The 24,609-nt window shown below is 47.1% G+C and overlaps 1 protein-coding gene across 1 annotated transcript; it reads left to right on the top strand.

Moving 5' to 3' along the window:
• Positions 1-15,424: 15,424 nt before the first annotated feature.
• Positions 15,425-20,203, top strand: LOC103348210 (uncharacterized). The gene is made up of 3 exons (XM_089309035.1): positions 15,425-15,535; positions 17,738-17,991; positions 19,626-20,203. The coding sequence occupies exons 1-3, from the start codon at positions 15,478-15,480 to the stop codon at positions 19,962-19,964; spliced, it is 651 nt and encodes a 216-aa protein (XP_089165161.1). The 5' UTR covers positions 15,425-15,477; the 3' UTR covers positions 19,965-20,203.
• The last annotated feature ends 4,406 nt before the right edge of the window (positions 20,204-24,609 follow it).

Below are 24,609 nucleotides of genomic sequence, written 5' to 3'. Positions count from 1 at the left end.
CGAGACCCGGCTGCTCCACTCCCGGTCCAGCTCTCTTCTGTGGCCTGGGAAAGCAGCAGAGGATGTCCCAAGTCCTTGGGTCCCTGCACCCACGTGGGAGACATGGAAGAAGCTCCTGGCTCTTGGCTTCGGATGGGCACAGTTGGGGAGTGAACCAACAGATGGAAGACCTCTCTCTCTCTCTCTCTCTGCCTCTCCTCTCTCTGTGTAACTCTGACTTTCAAATAAATAAATAAATCTTTTTTTAAAAAAGGGGCACATCTGAATAGATATTTCCCAAAAGAAGACATACAAATGGCCAACGGGGACAAGGGAAAACCGTTGACCACCATGCGTCATAACCAAATCAAAACCACCGCGAGACGTGTCACTTCACAGCTGCTCAAATGGCTGTTGCAGACAAGCATGAGGGTGACGGCTGCTGGTGAGCATGTGGAGGAAAGCGAATCCCTGCACACTGCTGCTTGGAATGTGAACTGTACAACCCGGTGGGAACTAACACGGAGATTCTCAGAAAATTACATGTCATATGACCCAGCAGGCACATGTTTGGGCACCTAGCCAAAGAAAACAAGGTCAGTGTGTCGATGAGACGTGTTCACTCCCATGGTCATGGCAGCATTACTTGCAATAGCCAAAACACAGGGCCATCCTAAATATCTACCAAAGGAGGAGTGGACAAAGAAAATGTGATATACTTGCAGTATATAAGGCAATGTTATTCAGCCTTAAAAGTGTTTCTCAGCCTTAATTAGGAAGCAAATCCTGACACTGGTGACAACATGGAGGTACCTAGAAGACACTGTACCGTGAAATTAGCCTGACACAGAAAGACAAAAATTGCACAGTCTCACTTACAAGTGGAATCTGAAATTGTCAAACTCACAGAAGCAGGGAATAAAGAGCAAGGGTTGCCACAGATCCGGTAGGGGAAAAGGGGAGATGTTGGTTGAAGAGTAGAGTACAAGGTGTCATTTAATGGAAAATAGATAAGTTTTGAAAATCTAACTTGCAGTAGGTACTATAGCTAATATTGAATACTTGAAGACTGCTACAAGAGGAGAGGAGAGGGGAGAGGAGAGGAGAGGGGAGGTGAGAGGAGAGGAGAGGGGGAGAGGAAAGGGGAGAGGAGAGGAGAGGGGAGGGGAGGGGAGGGGAGGGGAGGGGGAGAGAGGAGGAGGGGAGGGGAGGGGAGGAGAGGAGAGGAGAGAGGAAGAAAGGAAGAAGGAGGAACTACTTGAGTGATGGTGAATTTGCCTGATTGTGGTGATTCCTTCACAATGTACACATATATCAAAACATTAAGTTGTGCAACTTAAATATGCAATTTTTATGCCAATTATATTGCAATAAAACAAAAAAATACATCTCATTATCGTTCAGAAAACCCATGTGTTCTTCTGTGTGAAACACAGATCATAATGGAAAGTTTTGTTTTTAAGGAAAACATTTGAAATAATAAACTTCCTCTGCCCTCCCGTCGTGCACGTGTTGTGGCGCACCTGCATCTGAGGACCAGAGACAGAGCGCAGAGGAAGGCAGGGAGAGGAGAGCAGGGCGGGGGAGGCGACACACGCAACCGCTTTGTGTCAGTCCCTGTCCTAAGTAACAGCCGCGACGTCCTTAGAGATGCAGGTCCTGAAGTTCAAAGAGAAGCTACCTTAACCTTCCTGTACCACAGCGATGGGGACGGACGCGGCTTCACCCAAAAATCCTGAACAATGCACGCTTTCTCCACAGCGGAGAAGGGATGCCAGTGGAAGATGATAATGCTGTATCAATATTTTCTAAATAACCATTATTATTTCACTGTGTCCAGTTTGGGGTTTAGATAAGAACTTCTGGGAACATTTGACTTGTTTAGTCTTTGTTGATAGGAGCAGTTGCAAGAGCCAGTAATCCCCCTTCTGGCTTTTAATCTTTGAGAAAAGATAAAATATGACAAAGACAATAAATGTGGCAATCAAGTGGAGTGACAGACCTCGTGGAGGCTCAGGTTAATTTCAGTGGGCATCACAACAGCCGTTCACATCTGTTACATTCATCTTGCTGAATGTTATCTCTGTCCCGGCGGCTCACGCCTGGAAGGAGGGAACATTAGCTCCTTGTTGAAATTCATTTCACCAGCATTTTCCATTTCAAGGACAAGTGTTGGCAACAATGATTACTAAGCAAGGGAGTAGTGCAAGTTTAAAGTTAAAATTAAAAGAAACAATTTACAATTCCCGTCACAGTGCCTTCTCTGTGTCCATTCTATGATATTTTGCCTTAGCCTCTTTTTCCAGTATTCATGACTCTTTAATATCCATGTGAGAACTTGTGTTATTTATTAAGAAGAGTTGCAAATTAGGCAACATTCCATAAGCGCCACTGCTAAATACGAATGGACCCTTCCAGCAGCTTGCAATGCTGTGCTTTTTTTTTTTTTTTTTTTTTGACAGGCAGAGTGGACAGTGAGAGAGAGAGAGACAGAGAGAAAGGTCTTCCTTTTGCCGTTGGTTCACCCCCCAATGGCCGCAGCAGCCGGCGCACTGCGGCCGGCGCACCGCGCTGATCCGAAGCCAGGAGCCAGGTGCTTCTCCTGGTCTCCCATGGGGTGCAGGGCCCAAGCACTTGGGCCATCCTCCACTGCACTCCCGGGCCACAGCAGAGAGCTGGCCTGGAAGAGGGGCAACCAGGACAGAATCCGGCGCCCCGACCGGGACTAGAACCTGGTGTGCCGGCGCCGCAGGCAGAGGATTAGCCTACTGAACCGCGGCGCCGGCCCAAAATGCTGTGCATTTTAAAGACAAGAAAACAAGGAGCTGGAGCTGTGGCTTAGTAGGTAGAGATACTGCCTGCAGTGTTGGTGTCCCCTATGGTGCAGGTTCAGTTTGACACCAGTTGGGGAGTAAACCAGCAAATAGAATTTCCATGTGTGTGCATGTGTGCGTGTGCATGTGTGTGTGTGCGTGTCTCCTCCCTCCCAACACTGATCTGCCTTTCAAATAAATTGAGAAACAGGGGGTGCTGCGTGTGGCTCATTAATCGTGACAAAGGCACTGATGTGAGATGTTAACAGGGAGATAGGGTAAGGGGCATATGGGAACTCTGTATCACTACCTCATAATTTTTGTTTTGTAATCTTTTTAAAAAATATTTAATGCTTGCGCATCACACTAATTAGCCAGTTGGTAACTTTATTTTGACAGGCAGAGTTACACAGTGAGAGAGAGAGAGAGAGAGAAAGGTCTTCCTTCCGTTGGTTCATCCCCCAAAGTGGCCGCTACGACTGGCGCTGCGCCGATCCGAAGCCAGGAGCCACAGCCAAAACCAACCTGTGAGCCGTGCAGAAGAAGAACCTCAGCTCCAGCTGGCTCGAGACGGCAGCACCAGCTGCGACCTATCTGCAGCCTCACAAGAGACCACAGCCAGAACCCTCGGCCAATCCACTCTCCGATTCCTGGCCCACGGAAGCTATGAGAGATAAGAGTGTCTATTTTCATTTTAACATAGTATCACTAAGATCCTCCGATTAATTAGAATACTGCAATAGATAATTAAGATACTTGCTATGCTCGTGTGTCTAAAGGGGGATTCAGGAGCCTTCATCTCGGGAGCCGTGGCCTGCAGGAGATGCTCCCTGCTGAGTCATTCCCATAACCTGGATAATCTGGGGAGGAGGGATGACTTAGCATGCACAGACGGAGGGGAAGTCAGCACTCATACTCTCTGTAACTGTGCTCCTGAACTTGTCTTTGCCTCCATAATGCAACAGGCGAAGCAGTAGTGTCTTGGCTTGATACTGAGCATGTGCTGTGATTAAGTCTCACTACGAAATGGATATTTTTAGCTCTACTTTCCAGAAGAGGAAACTGTGGTTCAGCAAGGAAATAATTGACTCCATGTCCCAAAGTGGTAAGGGACAAATGCCCTGAACTCGTCAGAGGCTAGAACAGGACAGCAAGGACAGGGCCACTGCTGAATGGTGAGAAGTCCAGCAGGGGGAAGGAAGTTGGGAGCAAAGCACAGCGAGAGCCGACTAAGATGCCAGTGCCAGCAAAGGGTGAACCTTGCCTTAGACAGAAAAGAAAACGTTTTCTTTCAAGAGAATGAGGGTTTCCCAGAAAGCGTCTGGAGTGACAAAGGCCAGAACCCCTGATGGCAAGCACAGCTGGGTCCGAATCCTGCTCTGCTGATTAACTGCGGGGCAGCTGTGGACATTCAGCTGGTTGGGACCCCAATAGGCAATGAGTCATAGTCAGACAACTTCCTGCCACCTGAGACAAGGAAGAGAACATGCCTGGCTCTCTGGAGGGAGGGAGGCCACGATTTTGGAACTTAGTCCCTGCAGAGTGACAGAGTGGGATCTCCAATCTCGGTATTTTCTCTGTTCAAAATCCTAAGTCCAGATCAGTTCACTGTGGGTGGCTCCCGTGCCCCCCCACCTCCCCAGCAGTTCCGGGGTTATGGTCCTGCCATCAGCGGCCTCACCAGGGGCAGCTCCTGCAGACAAAAACCATTACTCCCACATCCTCTTTGAAGTGAGGCTAATGGAAGAAGCAGATGAAAATCTGAATTGTTGGCATGAGGAAGGCTTTCAAGGAGGTAAAAGAACATCACAGAAAGGCCTTCTGGAACTCTAGGGAAAAGATCAGCTTAACATCTTATTAAAGGAAATAAGCAAAGAGTAGTTACAATGACAACAACAGAACAGGCGATCTGTACGGCGAAGCAGAAGTGGTATTTCACGATAGAAAACAACATACAGTGAAGTGGACGTTGTCACCTGGGGGCTCCTCCCGCACTCCCCTCTTGTTTCATGAGAAAATTTCGGGGCACACTCCAGGAGGGAAGAGGAGAGGACGCCTCCAAGCCACCTCTCCAAATAGCGAGCTCAAGGCTGAGAAAGGGAACGAGTAGAAGTAATAATTAGTGACATAATAGAAGGAAATTTCTCAGAACTGAAGAGTTTTTAGATTCAAAGGATTCACCAAATCCCAGGCATGTCCATAAGAAAGCTAGAAAATCTGGTTTTCAAAAATCCATGTTTCCAGAATAAAATGGCAGTATCAGAAGCTTCCAGGCAAAAGATAAAGGATAGAAAATCAAGCTACCACCTGACTTCTGATCTGTGTTCTGGAAAATGGATGTGCAGCACAATAATTTCTACAGGGGGCTGGTGTCGTGGTGTAGCCGGTACAGCCACCACCTACAGTGCAGGCATCCCATATCGGCACCAGTTCGAGTCCCAGCTGCTCCACTCCCAATCCAGCTCTCTGCTATGGCCTGGGAAAGCAGTACAAGATGGCCCAAGTCCTTGGGCCCCTGCACCCACATGGGAGACACGGAAGAAGCTCCTGGCTCCTGGCTTTGGATCGGCGCAACTCCAGCCATTGCAGCCATCTGGGGAGTGAACTAGTGGACAGAAGGCTTCTCTCTCTTTCTGCCTCTGCCTCTCTGTAACTTTGCCTTTCAAATAAATAAATAAATCTTAAAAAATAATTTCTACAAATTATTGAAAGAATTGCAAAACACGGAATCAGATTCAGAGTTCAATTCCTGTGTTAACACAAAAGATAAAAGTGGAATTCAGGGGCAAGATAAAGTGAAATATTATGTAAAAGGAAATGTCACCATCCACAGGGAAGCCGTAGCAGTCAAGAAATTGACAAACCACAAAATAAGTATGTCCTATAAAAACTCTTATTAGGAATTTATTAGAACTTGATTAAATGCTTAATCACACTTGTAGGATTTTAGTGCCATTCTCACAGTTCAAGTAAGCAGAAAATAAGTAAGAATATGGAGACTTGATTAAAAGAGTGAAAAAGTTCAACAGAGGACTTTATCCCAGATCATATCAAAGAACCAAGCTGGTTGGCAAAAAGAAATCATTACAATCATTACTAAGTTCCCCAAATTGGAGACTCTCAGATCCTAGTCTCTGATCATAGTCCATTAAGACCAGAAATCACCACCAAAAAAAAAAAAAAAAAAAGGTGGGGAGGCCAAGAGAAATAAGCCCTCTGGAAATTTATTCATAAGAAGAACAGCAGGTGCTTCTTCTTGGGCCAGATTTGGACTTCTGTGGCCAAGCAGTCGTGTGGGCACAAGGCTGTAGGACTCGCTCTGCAAGGGCTGAGACAGGGTGACATGGAGGCCTGAGAGAGACAAGACTGAGATGTGTTCAAGGGGACAGCAGGATCCAAAATCAGCTCTGAACACTGAGTGTTCACAGAAGTTACTGCGCTCTTTCCCTGGAGGTCTCTGTCAAAAGCAGGATTCCCATTGCACATCAGCTCCCCTCGAAGAGAGCATTTCGCAGGCTATCAGCCTTGGTGGGGGCAGAGTCCTCTCCCCGCAGCCCTGCCCTCTTGGCCTCAGTACCTCCCATCTGTGACTAAGGAAGCAACCTGCTTGGTTCCAACGATCCGGGTTGAGGAGGTCCCCAGGATGGTAGGCGCTATGCAAACGTGTTTGTTCCCCTGGTTAAAATGCTCTTTTCTGAGTTCCCTACGTGTAAGCCCCTGGCCCTGGAAACACAGCAGAGACAGCTTCTACCTGCAAGGGAGGTCCAGTTGGTCCCACCTCAGCGCGAGGAGGGTTAGGATAGAGTGAGAAGAGCTACGATCAGAGAGGTCCCCATTCTCCTTGGAAGTCCGTTTTTGGATCCGTTGTGATTTCCTTCCACAGCCGTTGTTTCTGTCTCTCCCGTTCCCTTCCCAGCGCCTAGCGCAGGGCTCTGAGTGGACAGCGGTCACCCACTGCTTCTGGCCCAAGGACCAATGCTGCTTTGCGTCACTGCCTGTGACTCACTCCTGGCCACCATCCCAAGGAGGCAAATAAAAACCGGAGTGCAGAGCCCCACTGCCGAGGCTCTGAAGGCTCAGATCTGCATCTCCTTCGCCAAGACCATGAAATCCTTGCTCCTGACTCTTACTGCATGTGTGGTGCTGTTCCAGACGTTCTCAGGTAACCAGAACCAAGGAGGCACAAAAAGAGAGACAGGGTGGGCACAGCCCGCCCGACGCTGAATCTTTCCTTCCACCAAGACAAGGCTTTCTCGGGTGGCTGCAATCGGCCTTGACCTTATCAGGGTCCTTCCTCCCAAGACCAGCCTGAGGTTGCGTAACTCAGTGTATCTGACCAGGATCCCTGGAGCTATGGAGCAAGGTGGAGACTCTTCTGGGACATTCCATTCCCTCTCAGCAGCAGCCTCCGCGGCCGAAATTGCCCTTGGGGCTTTGCCCCGGTGTCCCACCGATGTAGAAGGGTGGGCTGACTTCAGCTGTCTTTCCAATCTCTCCAGATCGGAGGTCCTGGAACCTTCCTGAGGCACTGGGTTCGAGCAGTCCTCGAGTTACCACTTTGTAGACAGCCCCTGCTCTCCTCCTCTGGAGTGGAAGTGGCTGCAGAACTCCCGTGGGAAGGAACCACAGGCCCTGCCTCGCCTTCCCACCTCCAAGTCTGTGCTTTAATAATGGTTCCAGCAAGGCACACGCCAAGCGGCCAGATTTGAAACGAGTTTATTAAGGCCTGAGGAATTTTAAACCAGGCACCATTCCTCTCTCTGATAGCTGAAAGCTTTTTCTAGGCACACAAATCCATGTGAACATATAGGTACCTGCTGCTCTTTTTAATCCTCAATGGTGACTGTACATGCTCTAAACGTTTCTTTTTTTTTAATGCAACCACACAAGGGTACTTCCAAAAGTTCATGGAAATACATATTTTGAGAAATGTATGCATTGATTTTGAAAATGTTTTGCACCCAAATACATTTCTTTTTAAATTCCATTCTTTTTAAATTCCATTTTTAAATTCCATTTTGAGCCGGCGCCGCGGCTCACTAGGCTAATCCTCTGCCTAGCGGCGCCGGCACACCGGGTTCTAGTCCCGGTCGGGGCGCCGGACTCTGTCCCGGTTGCCCCTCTTCCAGGCCAGCCCTCTGCTGTGGCCAGGGAGTGCAGTGGAGGATGGCCCAGGTGCTTGGGCCCTGCACCCCATGGGAGACCAGGAAAAGCACCTGGCTCCTGGCTCCTGCCATCGGATCAGCGCGGTGCGCCGGCCGCAGCGCGCCGGCCGCGCCGGCCATTGGAGGGTGAACCAACGGCAAAAGGAAGACCTTTCTCTCTGTCTCTCTCTCTCACTGTCCACTCTGCCTGTCAAAAAAAAAAAAAAAAAAAAAAAAATTCCATTTTGTCCGTGAGCTTCTGGAAGTACTCTTTCGTGTGCTAGACGTCTTCCTTGTCAGCCTATAAAAATCCTCCTCATTTCTTCTGAAAGTCACTACTCCATCATATGGATATATCATAATTTATGCATCTAATCCCTACCGAAGGTATGGAATGTTTCCAGGCCTTTGATAAGACAAACAAAACTGAAACTGAGTTTTTACACATATATTTTTACTTGCTTAAGCAAAAATTAAATTTCCAGAAGACAGCTTGCTAGTAAAAAAAAGTAGTTTTTAATTCATTAATTAGAGAAACAGGAAGAGAGCGAGCGAGCGATTCACTCCTCAAAACACCCACAACAGCCTGGACAGAGCTGAGCCAAAGCCAGGGGCTGGGAACACAGTTCAGGTCTCCTGCACAGGAGGCGGGGATCCCATCACTCGAGCCATCACCACTGCATTGTCAGGGCTCTGGAATCAGGAACCGGAGCAGGGAACTGAGCCCCGGTAGTCGGATCTGGTGTGGAGGCATCTTAACCAGTGGGCAAATCCCCACCCTGGGAAAGAATAATTTGATCATTTTGCTTTTCAAGAGCACCTTTGCTAGGTCTCCTTGGGGTCATACAAAGCTGAAAGAAATCATTAGCTTTCCAGGGCAAAAAAAAAAAACCTTCAGAAAACCCAACTGAACACTGTTTATGCAAACCCAGAAAAATCTGGGTTGGGAACTTCTTCTCACCTGTAATACTAATATGTAAGAAAATAAACACTTTAAATAGTGATGGAAAAGATTAAATTATTAATTATTGATTAAAATGATTTTAATCAATAATTTTATATCTATCTATATTGTTATTTAAAATAGCAACATAACAAAAAACATTCTGGGCTGGCGTTGTGGCGTAATGCCTTAAGCCACTAGCTGTGACGCCAGCAACCCATATGGGCACCTGTTCAAGTCCCATTGCTCCCACCTAGCTCCTTGCTAATGTGCCTGGGAACGTATGGGAGGATGGCCCAAGTGCATGGACCCCTGCACCCATGTGGGAGAACAGGATAAATCTGACTCCTGGCTTCAGCCTGGCCCAGCCCCAGCCACTGTAGCTGTTTAGGGAGAGAACCAGTGGATGGAAGATCTCTCTGTCTGTCTGTCTGTTTCTCTCTCTCTGTAACTCTACCTTCCAAATAAATTTTTAAAATCTTTAAAAAAAGTTCTTAAGGATATAAAGTTTCAGAATATTTGTCACACAAAAGTCCACATTGAGAACACTTTTGGATGATAAACTCACACACAAGGAGAAACAAATCCAGAAGAATCCAGGTGTAAATGATATGAGAGGTAAGAATTATCACTTACTTCTATTGGATAGTTAATTTTAAAGCTAGACTAGAGGAGAAGAGAAAATGTGTCCTATAATTGCCCCTAAGTCATAATCAACATGGTTAAGGAGGGAATGATCTGGGCTCCGTGGAGAGAAGACCAAGGAACACAGGAGCCTGCTAAAGTTCTTGCCTTGTTAAGAGGTGAGGTATGATTATTGAGAAGTTTCAAAAATAAATAGAAATAGATTATCATGGACAAAGGCACTACAAGATTTCTTAAAACATCAGAATAAAATGAGTAAATTTTAAATCAGCCCAGGGAACCCTTATTCATCTATCTGAAATAGTAAATATGACAAAACTGAAATAAATGTACATTGAAAAAATAAAAAGATTAAACCATTGAATATATATGTATCAGAGGATATTTCTATATTCAACAGATAATAAGCAGTCTTTTGAGTAAAAACACACAGAACTTACAAAAATCACCCACGTTTTAGACCACAAACAAAGCGTCACTGAGTAAGACCATCCAGTGGCAGGCATTTGGCACAGCAGTCAAGAAAACACTCAGGGCACCAACGTCCCCCAGTGCAGTGCCTGGATTGGAGTCCTGGCTCTGCTTCCAATTCCAGTTTCCTGCAAATGTGCCTTCCCGGGCCATAGCAGAGAGCTGGACTGGAAGAGGAGCAACCCAGACTAGAACCCAGCGCCCATATGGGATGCTAGCACCGCAGGCAGAGGATTAGCCAAGTGAGCCACAGCGCCGGCCCCGAGTTGTACATTTAAGCCATTGTTAGTTAAACACTGGGTTAAGTTCCAAAAATGCATTTTTTAAACTCTATTTATGACCCTTTGGAAAATTTTTCAATGAATGACATGACACCAAGACCTGATGAAATGGATGATGTATCAGGTGCATTTCCCAAGTTATTTATTTCATTTTTTCTTCATCAAAGTATGTCTCATGAGAAAATCTGCTTGGATGCACTTAATAATTAACAGGCACATTTTGAAAGATGATTGCTTTGTACCTAAGAGGAGGTACCTCTAAAAGTAAAAAATTGTCCATTGCCCTTACCTACACCTTGAGACTTAGTCCAGTCTGTGAAGTGACCAACAGGCTTTACACAAGCGTTTCTCAACAATAAAAGGAAAAATATTTCCACTGACATGTGGCATGTTTCATCCTCAAGTTCTTTAAAAAGATTGATTGCTGCCACTTGAGAGTTCATTACCCTATGGGCATTCTTTTTATTTTTTAAATTTGATTTAAGGTATACAAATTCCATACATAAAGATTTAGGAATGAGTGATTCTTCCTACCCTACCCTCCTGCCCACCCACACTCCCACCCTTCTTCCTCCTCTCTCTCCTCTTCCCACTCTTTTATTTTTTTAAAGATTTATTTATTTGTTTGAAAGTCAGAGTTACACGGAGAGAAGGAGAGAGAGAGAGAGAGAGAGAGAGAGAGAGAGAGAGAGAGAGAAGTCTTCCATCCACTGGTTCACTCCCCAATTGGCCTCAATGGCTGGAGCTGCGCTGATCCAAAGCCAGGAGCCAGGAGCCTCCTCCAGGGGCCCAAGGACTTGATCCATCTTGTACTGCTTTCCCAGACCATAGCAGAGAGCCGGACCAGAAGTGGAGCAGCCAGGCCTCAAACCGCAGCCCATATGGGATGCTGGCGCTTCAGGCCAGGCCTTTAACCTGCTGTGCCACAGCACCGGCTCCCCTACTCTTAACTTTTATAAAGACCTATTTTCAGTTTACTTTATACTCACAAGATTAACCCTACAGTAAGTAAAGAGTTCAATAAATAGCACACATGCTTCCAACAATGTTACACGTCTCACTTATAGTGGGAAGGGTCTCAGCGTGGTTGCCCCAGCCAGGAGCATCGGGTCACACAGGGACCTATTAGAAGCACACATTTTTGTCACACTGTTCCCCCTAAATATGCATAGTTACTATATATATCAATTAAAATGTTGTAATATATATATATATTTTTTACAGGCAGAGTGGACAGTGAGAGAGAGAGAGAGAGACAGAGAGAAAGGTCTTCCTTTTGCCGTTGGTTCACCCTCCAATGGCCACTGCGGCCGGCACACCACGCTGATCCGGTGGCAGGAGCCAGGTACTTCTCCTGGTCTCCCATGGGGTGCAGGGCCCAAGCACTTGGGCCATCCTCCACTGCACTCCCGGGCCACAGCAGAGAGCTGGCCTGGAAGAGGGGCAACCGGGACAGAATCCGGCGCCCCAACCAGGACTAGAACCTGGTGTGCCAGCGCCGCAAGGCGGAGGATTAGCCTAGTGAGCCGCGGCGTCGGCCTAGGAATCATTTTTAAGACGTTTTAAGTGATAACGAGGACTCAGTTTTAGTTGATACTCCTATGCTTGTGGTATGGCAAAAGCAAATAATCTTGAAATTTAATGGAATCACTACTTTGCACAACTAATTTCACATACTCACACAACTTCTGGCCAAACATCCCATTTCCGCGGCCCAGCAAGTTCCTTCGGCACTGATGGCAGGATATTTAGCAATCCAGAGTAGACCAGCCCCTGCCTTGCCTACATTATTTCCCTTAATGTACACAGGGGTGTTTTCAAGGTTGCAGATACAGTGGCCCTAGCGATGAGTGCAGGCATCAATACCTCAAGTTCATCGCCTTTCTTTTTCAGTCTGCAGGGGCCGAAAATCTTGCTGGGTCATAAAAGGCCACTGCAGAAAGAACTGCAAGTCCGGGGAACACGTGAAACAGCCGTGTAAAAACGGCAACTACTGCTGCACGCCAAGCAAGGCAGATCCCCAGCCGCACGGAGCGCCCCCGGCACCCACCAGGAAAGCGCAGTCTTTTCATGATAATATGAAAAATGTCAAGAATTTCCCAGTAGTGCTCAGTATTAACGACAACAATGTAGAAGACCAGTTGCTGTCGACTTCGGTCTCCCTGCCCACTTTAGTCCACTGAAGCCTCTGGCCTCCTGTCTGCTGTCACTCATCTCTGTTCTCATAGGTTTGCATGACCATGTCAAAGTGTCCCGAGCCCTAAAAGTGCCCTGGCGTCCCCTCCCCACCCGTACCTAATCCTAAAGTTGAGGTGTTATCCTCTCTGTTTGGACCTCTTCGTTTCCAAAGCAAGAGTTTGAGAAGCCTCAGGGAAATCCCAAGTATTGAATATTTGCCTCGGGGCCGGCGCTGTGGGGTAGCAGGTAAAGCTGCTGCCTGCAGTGCTGGCATCCCATATGGGCGCCGGTTTGAGACCCAGCTGCTCCACTTCCGATCCAGCTCTCTGCTATGGCCTGGGAAAGTAAGATGGCCCAAGATGGCCCAAGTCCTTGGGCCCCTGCACCCGTGTGGGAGACCCAGAAGAAGCTCCTGGCTTCAAATTGGCACAGCTCTGGTCATTGCGGCCAATTGGGGGATTGAACCATCAGATGGAAGACCTCTCTCTCTCTCTCTCTGCCTCTCTCTCTGTGTAACTCTGACTTTCAAATAAATAAATAAATCTTTAAAAAATTTTGCCTCCTGGTTCAATCCAAGTATTGAATTTTATTTTATTTTTGTGACCAACAGCTATCACAACATTAAGAGTTTTCTTTATAAAAGAGAAGACACTCGGAGAAGTTCATCCCGTTTGTTACTATCTCACCACTCTCCTAAACACTTAAAGAGAAGACCTGAAACTATAAAACTACTAGAAGAAAACAAAAGATACTGATCTGAGAAACAGTTTTTTATTTGATCCCAAAAGAGTAGGCAACAAAAGAAAAAATAGACTGATGGAATTTTATCAAAATAAAATTATTTCAAAAATAGAATCATGGAATTATATCAAAATAAAAACCTTGTTCCCAACAAAGAACGCAATGAACAGAGTGAGGCGACCCCTGATGTTGTCTCCCTATGTTGGGAGATGACATCTGCAAGCCACACAGCTGATAAGGGGTTAATATCCAAAATAGATGAGGAACTCAAACAACTCCATAGAAAGAAAACAAATAACATGATTTTAGACTAGACAGGAATCTGAAAAGACATTTCTTTTTTCTTTTTTTTAAAGAATTATTTTATTTATTTGAAAGACAGAGAGAGAGGTAGAGACAGAGAGAGAGGTCTTCCATCCAATGGGTCACTCCCCAAATGGTCACAACGGCCGGAACTGCGCCCATCCGAAGCCAGGAGCCAGGAGCTTCTTCCGAGTCTCCCATGCGGGTGCAGGGGTCCAAGGACTTGGGCCATTTTCTACTGCTTTCCCAGGCCACAGCAGAGAGCTGGATTGGAAGTGGAGCAGCCGGGACTACAACCGGCGCCCAAATGGGATGCCGGTGCTTCAGGCCAGGGCTTTAACCCACTGTGCCACAGTGCTGGCCCCAAAAAGGCTCTCTCTCTCCCTCTCCCTCTCCCTCTCCCTCTCCCTCTCCCTCTCCCTCTCCCTCTCCTTCTTTCTCTGTGTAACTCTTTCAAGTAAACAAATAAATCTTAAAAAAAAAGACAATAGTTGATAATTCATAATTGCCCTCTTTCAGTACACACTCAGCCATCCCATGGTAACAGAGTTCTGCTTGTTCGAATATTTTCATCTAAAATTCATCTGTAAAAAGCCCGTCACCTTCCTAGACACTTAAATGGTGCCATCCAGAAGAGAACAAGCCCATCGCCATATGACAGTCCTGCTCGTTGCTCCAGATCACTCTCACACAGAAGAACAGCTCCAGAAGAGGAAGACCGACCCCCTCCTCTGCAGCTTTCTCAGGACTCCCGGGACCCAGTAAACACGCGGGAACACACACTGATGCAGGGTGAAAAACGCAACAAAAGCCAAGGGGACCACGCGGACTCCCAAGGCCTCTGGGGAGTTCTCCATCCCAAAGGCAGACCTAAATGGCATTCTCTCTGACCTCCGAGGGCTCCCACGGTTCCCTGCCAAACACAACATCCGCGGTTACTGGAGAGCCGCCTGGCACAGGGTGCGGTTCTTCAGGACACTGGGTAGCACAATCCCGTGAGTCCTGTAACAAGGCATCGCCCCCACACTCTGCAGACGTTGGCTCTACTTTCTCAGACAAGCCGCTTTCCCTGGTGGGCATGTGATGTGAGGGAGAGATCTGGCACGCTATTTCTTTTCTTTCTTTTCTTTTTTTTTTTTTTTTTTGGACAGGCAGAGTTAGACAGTGAGAGAGAGACAGAGAGAAAGGTCTTCCTTCCGTTGGTTCACCCACCAAATGGCCGCTACGGCCGGCGCCCTGCACTGATCCGAAGCCAGGAGCCAGGTGCCTCCTCCTGGTCTCCCATGCAGGTGCAGGGCCCAAGCACTTGGGCCATCCTCCACTGCACTCCCAGGCCACAACAGAGAGCTGGCCTGGAAGAGGAGCAACCAGGACAGAATCCGGCACCCCGACTGGGACTAGAACCCGGTGTGCCAGCACTGCAGGCAGAGGATTAGCCCAGTGAGCCGCGGCGCCGGCTTATTATCCGCTATTTCTGAAATCCTTCACTGGGAATGTGCTTTGCACCTTGGAGGTTCAAAAACTGAAAAGACATCATCCCTACTCTCAGGAATCCCCCAGTCCAGTGCAGCGAGACACAGAGGCAGGGACAGAGCCCGCTGGGAGGTACAAGGTAGACAGGGAAGAGGCCTGTGTGTCTCTTCCTTCTCCATTTCTCCAAACGCCTCCTTGAAGCCTGCGACTTACAACCCTCTGCCTGCTTCCCGGTGCCTGCATCAGTCACTCAACTGCTGCACCAGCCAACAGACTAATGTTTCACTTGGATAAGCTTTAAAAAAATTCACTTGGAGAAAAAAAGGGTTTATTATTTTAAAAATGAAGCAAAGTTAATGGATAAACTTTAATATGTCTGCCTGGTTCATTGCCCGGCCCTCTGCCCATCCCCCGCTGCCAAGAGGCCAATAAAACTGTTGTGAGGATGCGCACTGCACACAACATTCGGAACTCCTAGGTCCGCGGGCTCCTACTTCCCAAGGATCATGCGACTCTTGCTGCTAGCCCTTCCTGTCCTTGCGTTTCTACCCCAGGTGATCCCAGGTAATCAGAACCCAGGGAGGCTGCACAAACGGAGGTACAATGAGCTCTAGGCATGGGAATTCCAGGGTGTCCCTGGACCCCCAGCTGGGGCAGCGCAACAGCTGTACTGGTGCTGTGCTGCTGGCAGGAGGGGAACTTAGGGGAGGACACCTTACCCTCAACGGGTCAGGGCAGCTCAATGTCCAGAGCGGTCCACTCTGATTGTGTGCTCCAAGTCGCCCACCTCAGGAATTAGGGAGAACCCACATCTGCTCTCTCTCCAGCACAGGCCAGCTCTTAACAATGACTCCCCAGTCCCACTTCCTTATGTGTTCCTGGCTCTGAAAATCCTGTTACAGCCTCAAGAGAGGTCTTTTTCTGTTTTGTTTTCTCATATTTTGGAATTTGATGAACAACTCAGACAGTTTCTGCAGAGCTGTTATGGGGAAAATCAACAGGACTTTCTACTGTGAAAGCGCGAGCTTTAACAACCCCTGCTGCTTCAAAAACGTTGAAAGTCGTTACCACGGCTTGGAAATTGCTGCTGAAGAGAACTTGTTTCCCTACTTTCTTGTGTATCTTTCAAGATATATTTCAATGTCTAACCAAACTCACATAAAAATAAATCTCACTATTTCTGTTTCTACAAAAGTAACCACATTATGTGCACGTTTATACAGCATCCTTTTTCACCTAATAATATTTTGCACGTAGCCATCCAAAGACTAGCCTCCTCCTTTGCCAGTGTGTGATGTTTTGCTTAGGAAAAGCCATAACTATATGGATAGCCATTTGGAACACATCCTGTTTGGCATCAGTGCACATATGTATAAGTAAAGGAGTACTTCCACAGTCGGACAGAGATTTAGATAGGGTAGAGCCCTAGAAGTCAATGGCTGGGTTAAAGGTAAGTTCAAACAAATTATTCCATTAATTCCTCCCTTCTATATTTCTCAGGACACCGCCAGCAGGAACTGCCGGTTTTCAAGATCTTCAGTAATTCTCCTGTTGCAATTCCAGATACAATCAGGACAATTCTGTGGGATCCATGTGGGATCTCTTGTGCCTGCCTTGAGTTCTGGTGGGAACATTAAGACCAGGAAACACAAATGAGACATGTTTTGTAAAAGCAATCCATGGTCATAGAAACTCAGAGCCTGTGTTGAGCGAATGAACTGTTACATGTTTGGGGATTTCAGGTCTTTTTCTTTTTAAAGGGTTATTTATTTATTTGAGAGGAAGAGTTACAGACAAGGAGAGGGAGAGACAGAGAAAGAGGCCTTCCATCCACTGGGTCTTCCATCCACTGGTTCACTCCCAAATGGCCATAAGCAGGGAGCTGGATTGGAAATGGAGCAGCCAGAACTCGAATTAGTGCCCATATGGGATGCTGGCTCCACAGGCAGAGGTTTAACCAACCACACCACAGCACCGCCCCGGTTTCAAGTCTTAATGTTCTGGTAGGCAATGCAAATTTAGAGCCATCCTCCTAGAGGGAAGAGTTAAGACAATGAAAAATCTTTTTGTCTTTTTTTTTTTTTTTTTTTTTTTGGCAGCCCCTATATGTAAGGAAGAAGAATAAAAGTCAGTGACATTTATGTAGACAAAAAAAATCTCATTTACTCTCACCAATAGTGCACAAAGATTTTTCTATCATCATATTCCTCCAATACTTAGCATTATTCTTATCGGTTTCATGAGCATAAATCACACACATTGTTTTAATCTACATTCCTGTCATTATTCTGCAATCAAAATGTATGGTTGTGGCTTTCATTCACTTGCTGTGTGATCTAAACCCCCATGGTACTCTCTCCTGTTACCCTCCAACTAACTTACTCTACACCCATCATAGTCACCCTATTGTTCTTTAGAAACTTGGAAGTAGATCCTGCCGCTGGGCCTTTGCACTTGCTACGTCCTTTGCCCGATACACCCTTCCCCCAGTTAGTCTCAGGGCTCATTCTCTCACTTCCTTCTAAGAAAGATCTTCTACCACTTCCCTGCTGACTACGCACTTTCTGTCCTGCTGGCCTGCTGCAATTCTTTCCATGATGCTTATCATCTGTATCGACCTGTACCTAACATAAAATGCGCCTTACTTTCTTCTCCGACTGTCATATTTCTCGTTTCTTGACTGAACTCTCTATGAGAGCAGGAAGTTTAGTGTATTTTTACAACTGTCACCTCACACTTTTTTTTTTTTTTTTTTTTTTTTGACAGGCAGAGTGGACAGTGAGAGAGAGAGACAGAAAGGTCTTCCTTTTCCATTGGTTCACCCTCCAAGGCTGCTGCAGATCCGAAGCCAGGAGCCAGGTGCTTCTCCTGGTCTCCCATGGGGTGCAGGGCCCAAGCACTTGGGCCATCCTCCACTGCACTCCCGGGCCACAACAGAGAGCTGGCCTGGAAGAGGAGCAACTGGGACAGGATCCGGCACCCCGACCAGGACTAGAACCCGGTGTGCCGGCGCCACAGGCGGAGGATTAGCCTAGTGAGCCGCGGCGCCGACCCTGGGACATTTTAAAACATTACTTAAATATCCTGCAAAATTGTAGAGCTCACCTTTAGAATCATCTAGAATGGAAGCATTTTTCACAATAAATAAAAGGCAGCAGAAACCCAAAAGTCCATTGGTAGAGGAATGGCTAGCAACATGAACTGTTATTCAGTCTTCAGAGTGAAGGAAGCTGACACATGCTACAATGTACGTGAACCCTGAAGACAAGATGAAATAAGCTAACCACAAAAGGAAATATGTATATTCTACTCATATTAAATAATTCATATAGTCATATTTGCAGAAACAGAAAGCAGCATAGTGGTTGCCAAGGGCTAGGGCATGGAGAAAAGGAATTACTGTTTGGTGGCTACAGAAGGTCAGTTTTGCAAGAGGAACAAAGTCTGTGAATGAATGGTGGTGTTGGTGGCACATGAGTGGATTGAATGCCACTGACGTACAAAGTTAAAAATGGCTCAAAGGTAAATTTGACATTGGGTACATTTTTCCAAAATTAAAAAAAAATCACTTTTTTTGAGGCTTTGAGGAGAAGGGGTCTTTCACTATTATCTGTTTCTTAATGCTTATTGATTTATCCAAGCTTCTATTTTCTTCCTAAGCTATCCCTAGAAATTTTTTAGGAGTTTTTCCATTTCATCTAGGTTTTAACTTGATTAGTGTCCAATTGTTGAAAATTCTCTTGTTCTGTTTGATGTACCATCCCTCTTTTTATTTTGCCATTTTCACTAAAATTTTGTTTCGTTTTAATATCCTCTTTCTTCCCCTAAGTCTTTCTAGAAGCCTGACTTCATCATTTCTGATTTCATGACTACCCTTCTTATCTAAGTTTTAATATTTATCATGTTTTTAATAGAAGGGATCATTGCATTTGATTGGGAAACATAGAGTGTGATAGAACAGATGTTTATGGCTTTTTACCTGATTTCCAGAAGGTGAAGCCCACGGGCCAGCTGTGGCATCACAGCTAGGAAAGCAGAAACCCTGCTGCACCAAGTGTCAGTCTCTGCCCTTTAACAACACCTCTGCATGATCCCTGTGGACCTTAAAGCTTAAGAAGCACTGGTCTAATGCCCAAGCAAAGAGGACCAATCACATAGGAGTAACTACACTATAGAAGGTTCTAGGTATACTTTCTGTCCTAGTAGGAGTGCGGGTATGTAAGAGCTCACGTTGCTATTAGTCTTTAAACTACACAGATGTATCGCATATGCACATTCTAATACATAGTTTGCAGTTCAGTGTCTTCAGAGATATTTAACAATGCAAATAAATCACAGGAACAATGATTTGGACTTTCTTGATGTGGATAATTTTACACAAATCCAAGGAGCTTCATTGCAAGTGGCTCCAATTCCTTGTGGCTGGCAAGTTACTTCTGATGGATGATAAGATACATCTCCATCTCACTTTTGGAAAAATTTAAAATGGGCAGATTGAGAAGTCAGGAACAGATATTTTGAGAAACATAGTATCTGCCAGGCCTGAGCTGCAAGTCTTAGGGCCGTGGTCTAGCCATGATCAATGATCTAATCAAACCCAGTGTTGTTGGCGATACCAGATGTGCAGTCATGCTAGCAAGATTGAGAGCATTAGCAACCTAAAATCAGTGGCCTTCCCTTTTATTATTTAGCCTATGGTGGTGGAAAAAAATGCTGGAACAAATCAGGACGCTGCAGGAAACACTGCAAAGATGGAGAAGTAGCACAAGAAATATGTAAAAATCATCGCACCTGCTGTGTCCCGGGCAACAAAGACTATGAGCAAGAAGCCTTCCATGAGCGAGTCACTAAGACGAGTAGCCCTAACCGCTTTGCTGCATCCTCAGATTTTGTAAATTTCATTGCAATGGATTTAATTCCCACTACGGACTACCTGGACGTGGACAACATGAACGAAGAGGATGAAATCCAAAGTCTCTATCAAAGCTCGTGACTTCCTCCCGGCTGTGACTCACCCATGTCCACAGCGCGATGCGCTAAATCCAGTAAAGCAACGAGAGCCCCTCCCCGTGCCCACCGATGTGTAGTTCTAGATACAAACAGCTACACAACTAGAAAGCAGATCAAAAATATGTTATTGTGAAAATTTTAAAAAGTGAAAGGAAGGGGAAGGGAGGAAAGTATCCCTGTATTCTTAGAATTGAATCAATGAACTACATGTAGTCTGTTCTCTTTATATTAATAAAAATATTTTTTAAATATTCTGCATACGGAAGTCTAAAATTTTCCCTGTTTCCAATGACAAACTCTTCTGTGTTCTTTTTGAAATATCTAATTCTTCCCATGACAAGTGTTAACTGATTTTTTTAAAAGATTTATTTATTTATTTGAAAGGCAGAGTTATGGGGCAAGGGAGGAGGTGTAGAGAAACAGAGAGCCAGGAGCTTCTTGTGGGTTTCCCAGGTAGGTGCAGGGTCCCAAGCACTTGGGCCATCCTCTGCTGCTTTCCCAGGCCATTAGCAGGGAGCTAGACCAGAAGTGGACCAGGCAGGACTCAAACTGGAGCCCATATGGGATGCCAGCACCACAGTTACACCACAGCGCTGGCCCTGTTCATTCATTTTTAATGTCCCTTGTTTGCTGGTGACCTCTGCAGCCTTAATCACTGTTAAGCATTCCAACACTGATGAGCCATGGGTCCTTTTGACTTGCCAACAAGTGATTTTGGGATAACAGAGACATCCCTTATGTTAGGCCTGCCTTTTTTTTTTTTTTTTTAAGATTCATTTATTTGAAAGGCAGAGTTACAGAAAGAAGAGAGAGAGAGAGAGAGAGAGAGATCTGCCATCTGCTGGTTCACCTCCCAGATGGCCACAAAGGTCAAGGCAAAGCCAGACCACAGGTCATGGGTCTCCCGCATGGCTGGCAGGGGCTCATGCACCTGGGCCATCTTCCGCTGCTTTCCCAGGTACATTAGCAGGGAGCTGGATTGGAAGCAGAGCAGCTGGGATCTGAACCAGCATCCATATGGGATGCAGGCATGGCAGGCAGCAGCTGTACCCACTACACTACAGCACTAGCCTCAGGCCTAACTCCTGATAGCAGCACAAGCGGTCAAAATCAAAACTCATAAATCCAGGGAGGTCACTTGGTTCTGGTTTAGATGCTGATTAAGACACCTGCAACCCATATGAGAGGACCTAGTTTCAATGCCCAGTTCCAGCTGCAGGCTCCAGCTCCTGCTCCCAACTCCAGCTTCCTGATAATGCAAACCCTGGGAGGCGGCAGTGATGGCTCAAATACTTAGGTTCCTGCCACCCACATGAGAGACCAACATTGAGTTCCAGGCTCCTGGCTTTGGCCTGGCCCAACCCCAGCTGTTGCAGGCATTTGGGCAACGAACAGCAGATGCGTGAGCTCACGCCCCCCACGCCCTCCCCCCGCCCCAGCTCTCTGTCTCTCTGCCTCGCAAGTAAAGTATATTTTTTAAAAGCGCTTACATTTATGACAATAATTACTAGGACACTGAGAGCTGTATTTATAGAACATCAGACACCTCAGAGAAAACATCCACTTTCCTGCTAATTAAACTTGGCCCTGAAGCCCTGTCTTATCGATCACTACAGGAAATTGACCTAGCTGTGAGCTCTGAGGACTCTCTTAATACCCCCACCTGTTCAAGGTTGGAATAAAAGTTGCTGGAAGATCGGCCCCTCGGCCTATTTCCTTTACCAAGCTTTGATCACCCCTGGACATTCAAAGGTGGGGACCCTCACACTGTGGGTGAACGGTTAGGTAATTCTTTCAGGCCATGATTTAGAGCTTTATTTTTCCCCTTGCTGGTAGCACAAAAGTGGCTTCACATCCTGGCCCCTTTCCGAGTTGTCTGTCCCCCTGGCTACGCTGGGCCTCAGCACTACAGATCTAAGCTGGCTCTTTCCAGGTCCTCACACGGCCGGCCACCCCCTGCCTCTCTCCAGGATTGCTGCAGGTGATGCCTTAACCACCCCTACTCGATGGGAAAGATTTCTTTTTATTTTTTAAGTTTCATTTATTATTTGAAAGGTAGACTTGAGAGAGAAGAGAGAGAGAGAGAGAGAGAGAGAGAATCTTCCATCCACTGATTCACTATCCAGATGGCCGCAACAGTCAGGGGCAGAGCCAGGCCTAAGTCAGGAGCCAGGAGCTTCCCCAGGGTCCTCCAAGTGGGTGCAGGGGCCCAAGCACTTGGGCCATCTTCTACTGCTTTCCCAGGTGCATTAGCAGGGAGCTGGATGGGAAGTGGAGCAGCCGGGACACGAACCGGTGTCCATCAGGGATGCCAGTACTGCAGATGGGAGCTCAACCTGCTGCGCTGGCCCCAAGAGATTTCTTCTAGACGCTGCCTTTCAGGGCCACCTGTGATTCCGGCTAGAGTGCAGCCCTTGGGCTCATGCCAGCATGTCACACAGTCACACCACAAACAGCGCCTCGCTTCCTCACCTTCTGCTAACTAACAGATTCCTCATGACATCATCAGTGTATGATGACAGACAGGCAGCAGGGCAGGAAGGGACACCACAGGCACCTGCTACGTCCCAGCTTGGGACATTTCATTTCCACGAAACGACCGAACGCTTCCTCCCTGGCGCAGTTTTATGAGGGATCTTCAAACTGTAGAAAACCTGCGTTACAAAAAGTCTGCGTGGATTTCAAAAAGCTTTTTGCACCAAAATTAACGTACCTTTTAATTTCATTTCCCATAAACTTTTTGAAGTACCCTCCTAGCATGCCAGGGGTGAGAGAATTCCCAGCTCATAATGGGAAATTGAGGTCTCATGGGTGCATTTTTTTCAAATCTGTTAGTACCCGTAATTCTGAAATCTGAAGTCTCTGAAAGCCCAGCTCCCTGGTCTGTGATTTCTGCTGGTGACTCGGGCACCTGCGGCTTTGGGCGTTTTGTGGTTTGGGGCTCTGACCTGGGCATTTTCTTTACAGCTTCGGCTGAGCACATTCCCTGAGTCCTGTGCTCATGTCTGTTCTTTGATTTGCTTCCGGGAGACCGCTGCGGCCCTGCAAGCCCAGGACAACGTTAAGCTGACTCCTCAGCTTGAGTCTCCTTCGGCTCACTCACACGCTGTGAGCTCAAGCTGCAAGGCTACGTGGAAGCCAGCCTGATGTGGTACACTGAGCACCAAGTTCAACACCAGGGAGTTGCTCTTGACAGTCGTGGTGATGAGCAAGGAGCCCCGTAGCTGGTTTATCTTTGCACAGCACAGGTAGCGCTTCAGGACTGAGATTTGTGTGGGGCTTTCCTGCAGGACTCGAGCCTCTCAGACCCTGGGAACCATCTCCTTCCCTGGACAAAAGTGCCCCCACTGAACTGGTGCACCTGTTGCAGCAAATGCCTTCAAGACAAAAGCCAGGCCGGCGCCACGGCTCATGAGGCTAATCCTCCGCCTTGCAGCGCTGGCACACCGGGTTCTAGTCCTGGTTGGGGCGCCGGATTCTGCCTCGGTTGCCCCTCTTCCAGGCCAGCTCTCTGCTGTGGCCAGGGAGTGCAGTGGAGGATGGCCCAAGTGCTTGGGCCCTGCACCCCATGGGAGACCAGGATAAGCACCTGGCTTCTGCCATCGGATCAGCGCGGTGCGCCGGCCACGGCGGCCATTGGAGGGTGAACCAACGGCAAAGGAAGACCTTTCTCTCTGTCTCTCTCTCTGTCCACTCTGCCTGTCAAAGAATAAAAATAAAAAAATAAAAGACAAAAGCCAGTCTCCACTGCTTCAGAAGAGTGCCTGCTTTCATTTGGCCTGGCTTTCTGGCCAGGTCAAGCATGCTTAGAAAGTTTTGTTGGATATTTTAACTAAGGATTTTGTAGTTGTTTTCAGCGAGAGGGTCAGCACAGGTTCTTGGAACAATATTCTTCCCAAAACGGAAGTCCAGAACTAGCACCTTTCTCCAGATCATAAGCCTTGCTGTGGCATCACAGAAAAGAAGAGAGAAAAAAAAAAAAGAAAAAAAGATGAAACCATTGCCCAGGGTCTAAATCCAAACACTGAAATGGCTGTTTCCACAAGTACCAGAGAGCCTGGCGGGGCAGACACAGGCTCCTCAAGCAGAGCGAAGCATTGAACTACGCAGCCCTGGGGGCGACGACTCGGGGGAGGGGTTGTGTTGGTAACAAACATGGGGACAGCTCGAAGACAACTTGGAAGTGCACACACGGAGAGAATCTAGGGCCGATTGGCAAGTCCTTTCAAAGCATAATGCTGACATTGACAACCTGCTTCCGGAAGTGTGTTCACTCAAGCAAAGTGTCATTCATGAGAAAAGCGGAAAACATTTCAAAGCACAGGCGGCCTTCACAGTGGTCACGAGCGGGGCGGGCATTGGCTTACTGGTGAAGACTCTTTGGGTCACCTGCATCCATTCTGGACTCCCAGCTCCCGCTCCCGACCCAGCTTACTGCTAACGCAGCCTTGGGAGGCAGCAGGGATGGCCCAAGCGCTTGGGTTCCTGCCACACACACGGGAGATCCAAACTGAATTTCCGTCTCCCGTCTTCAACCTGGCCCAGTTTGGGCTGCTGTGGGCATTTGGGGAGTGGATCAGTGGATGGGAGCCCTCTCAGTTTGTCTGTCTGTTTCTCTCTGTCCCTAT

Source organism: Oryctolagus cuniculus, chromosome 11, assembly GCF_051225735.1.
Source record: "Oryctolagus cuniculus isolate XC-2025 breed Fujian yellow rabbit chromosome 11, ASM5122573v1, whole genome shotgun sequence".
Taxonomy (NCBI): Eukaryota; Metazoa; Chordata; class Mammalia; order Lagomorpha; family Leporidae; genus Oryctolagus; species Oryctolagus cuniculus.
This window is presented reverse-complemented; position numbering and strand designations above follow the sequence as displayed.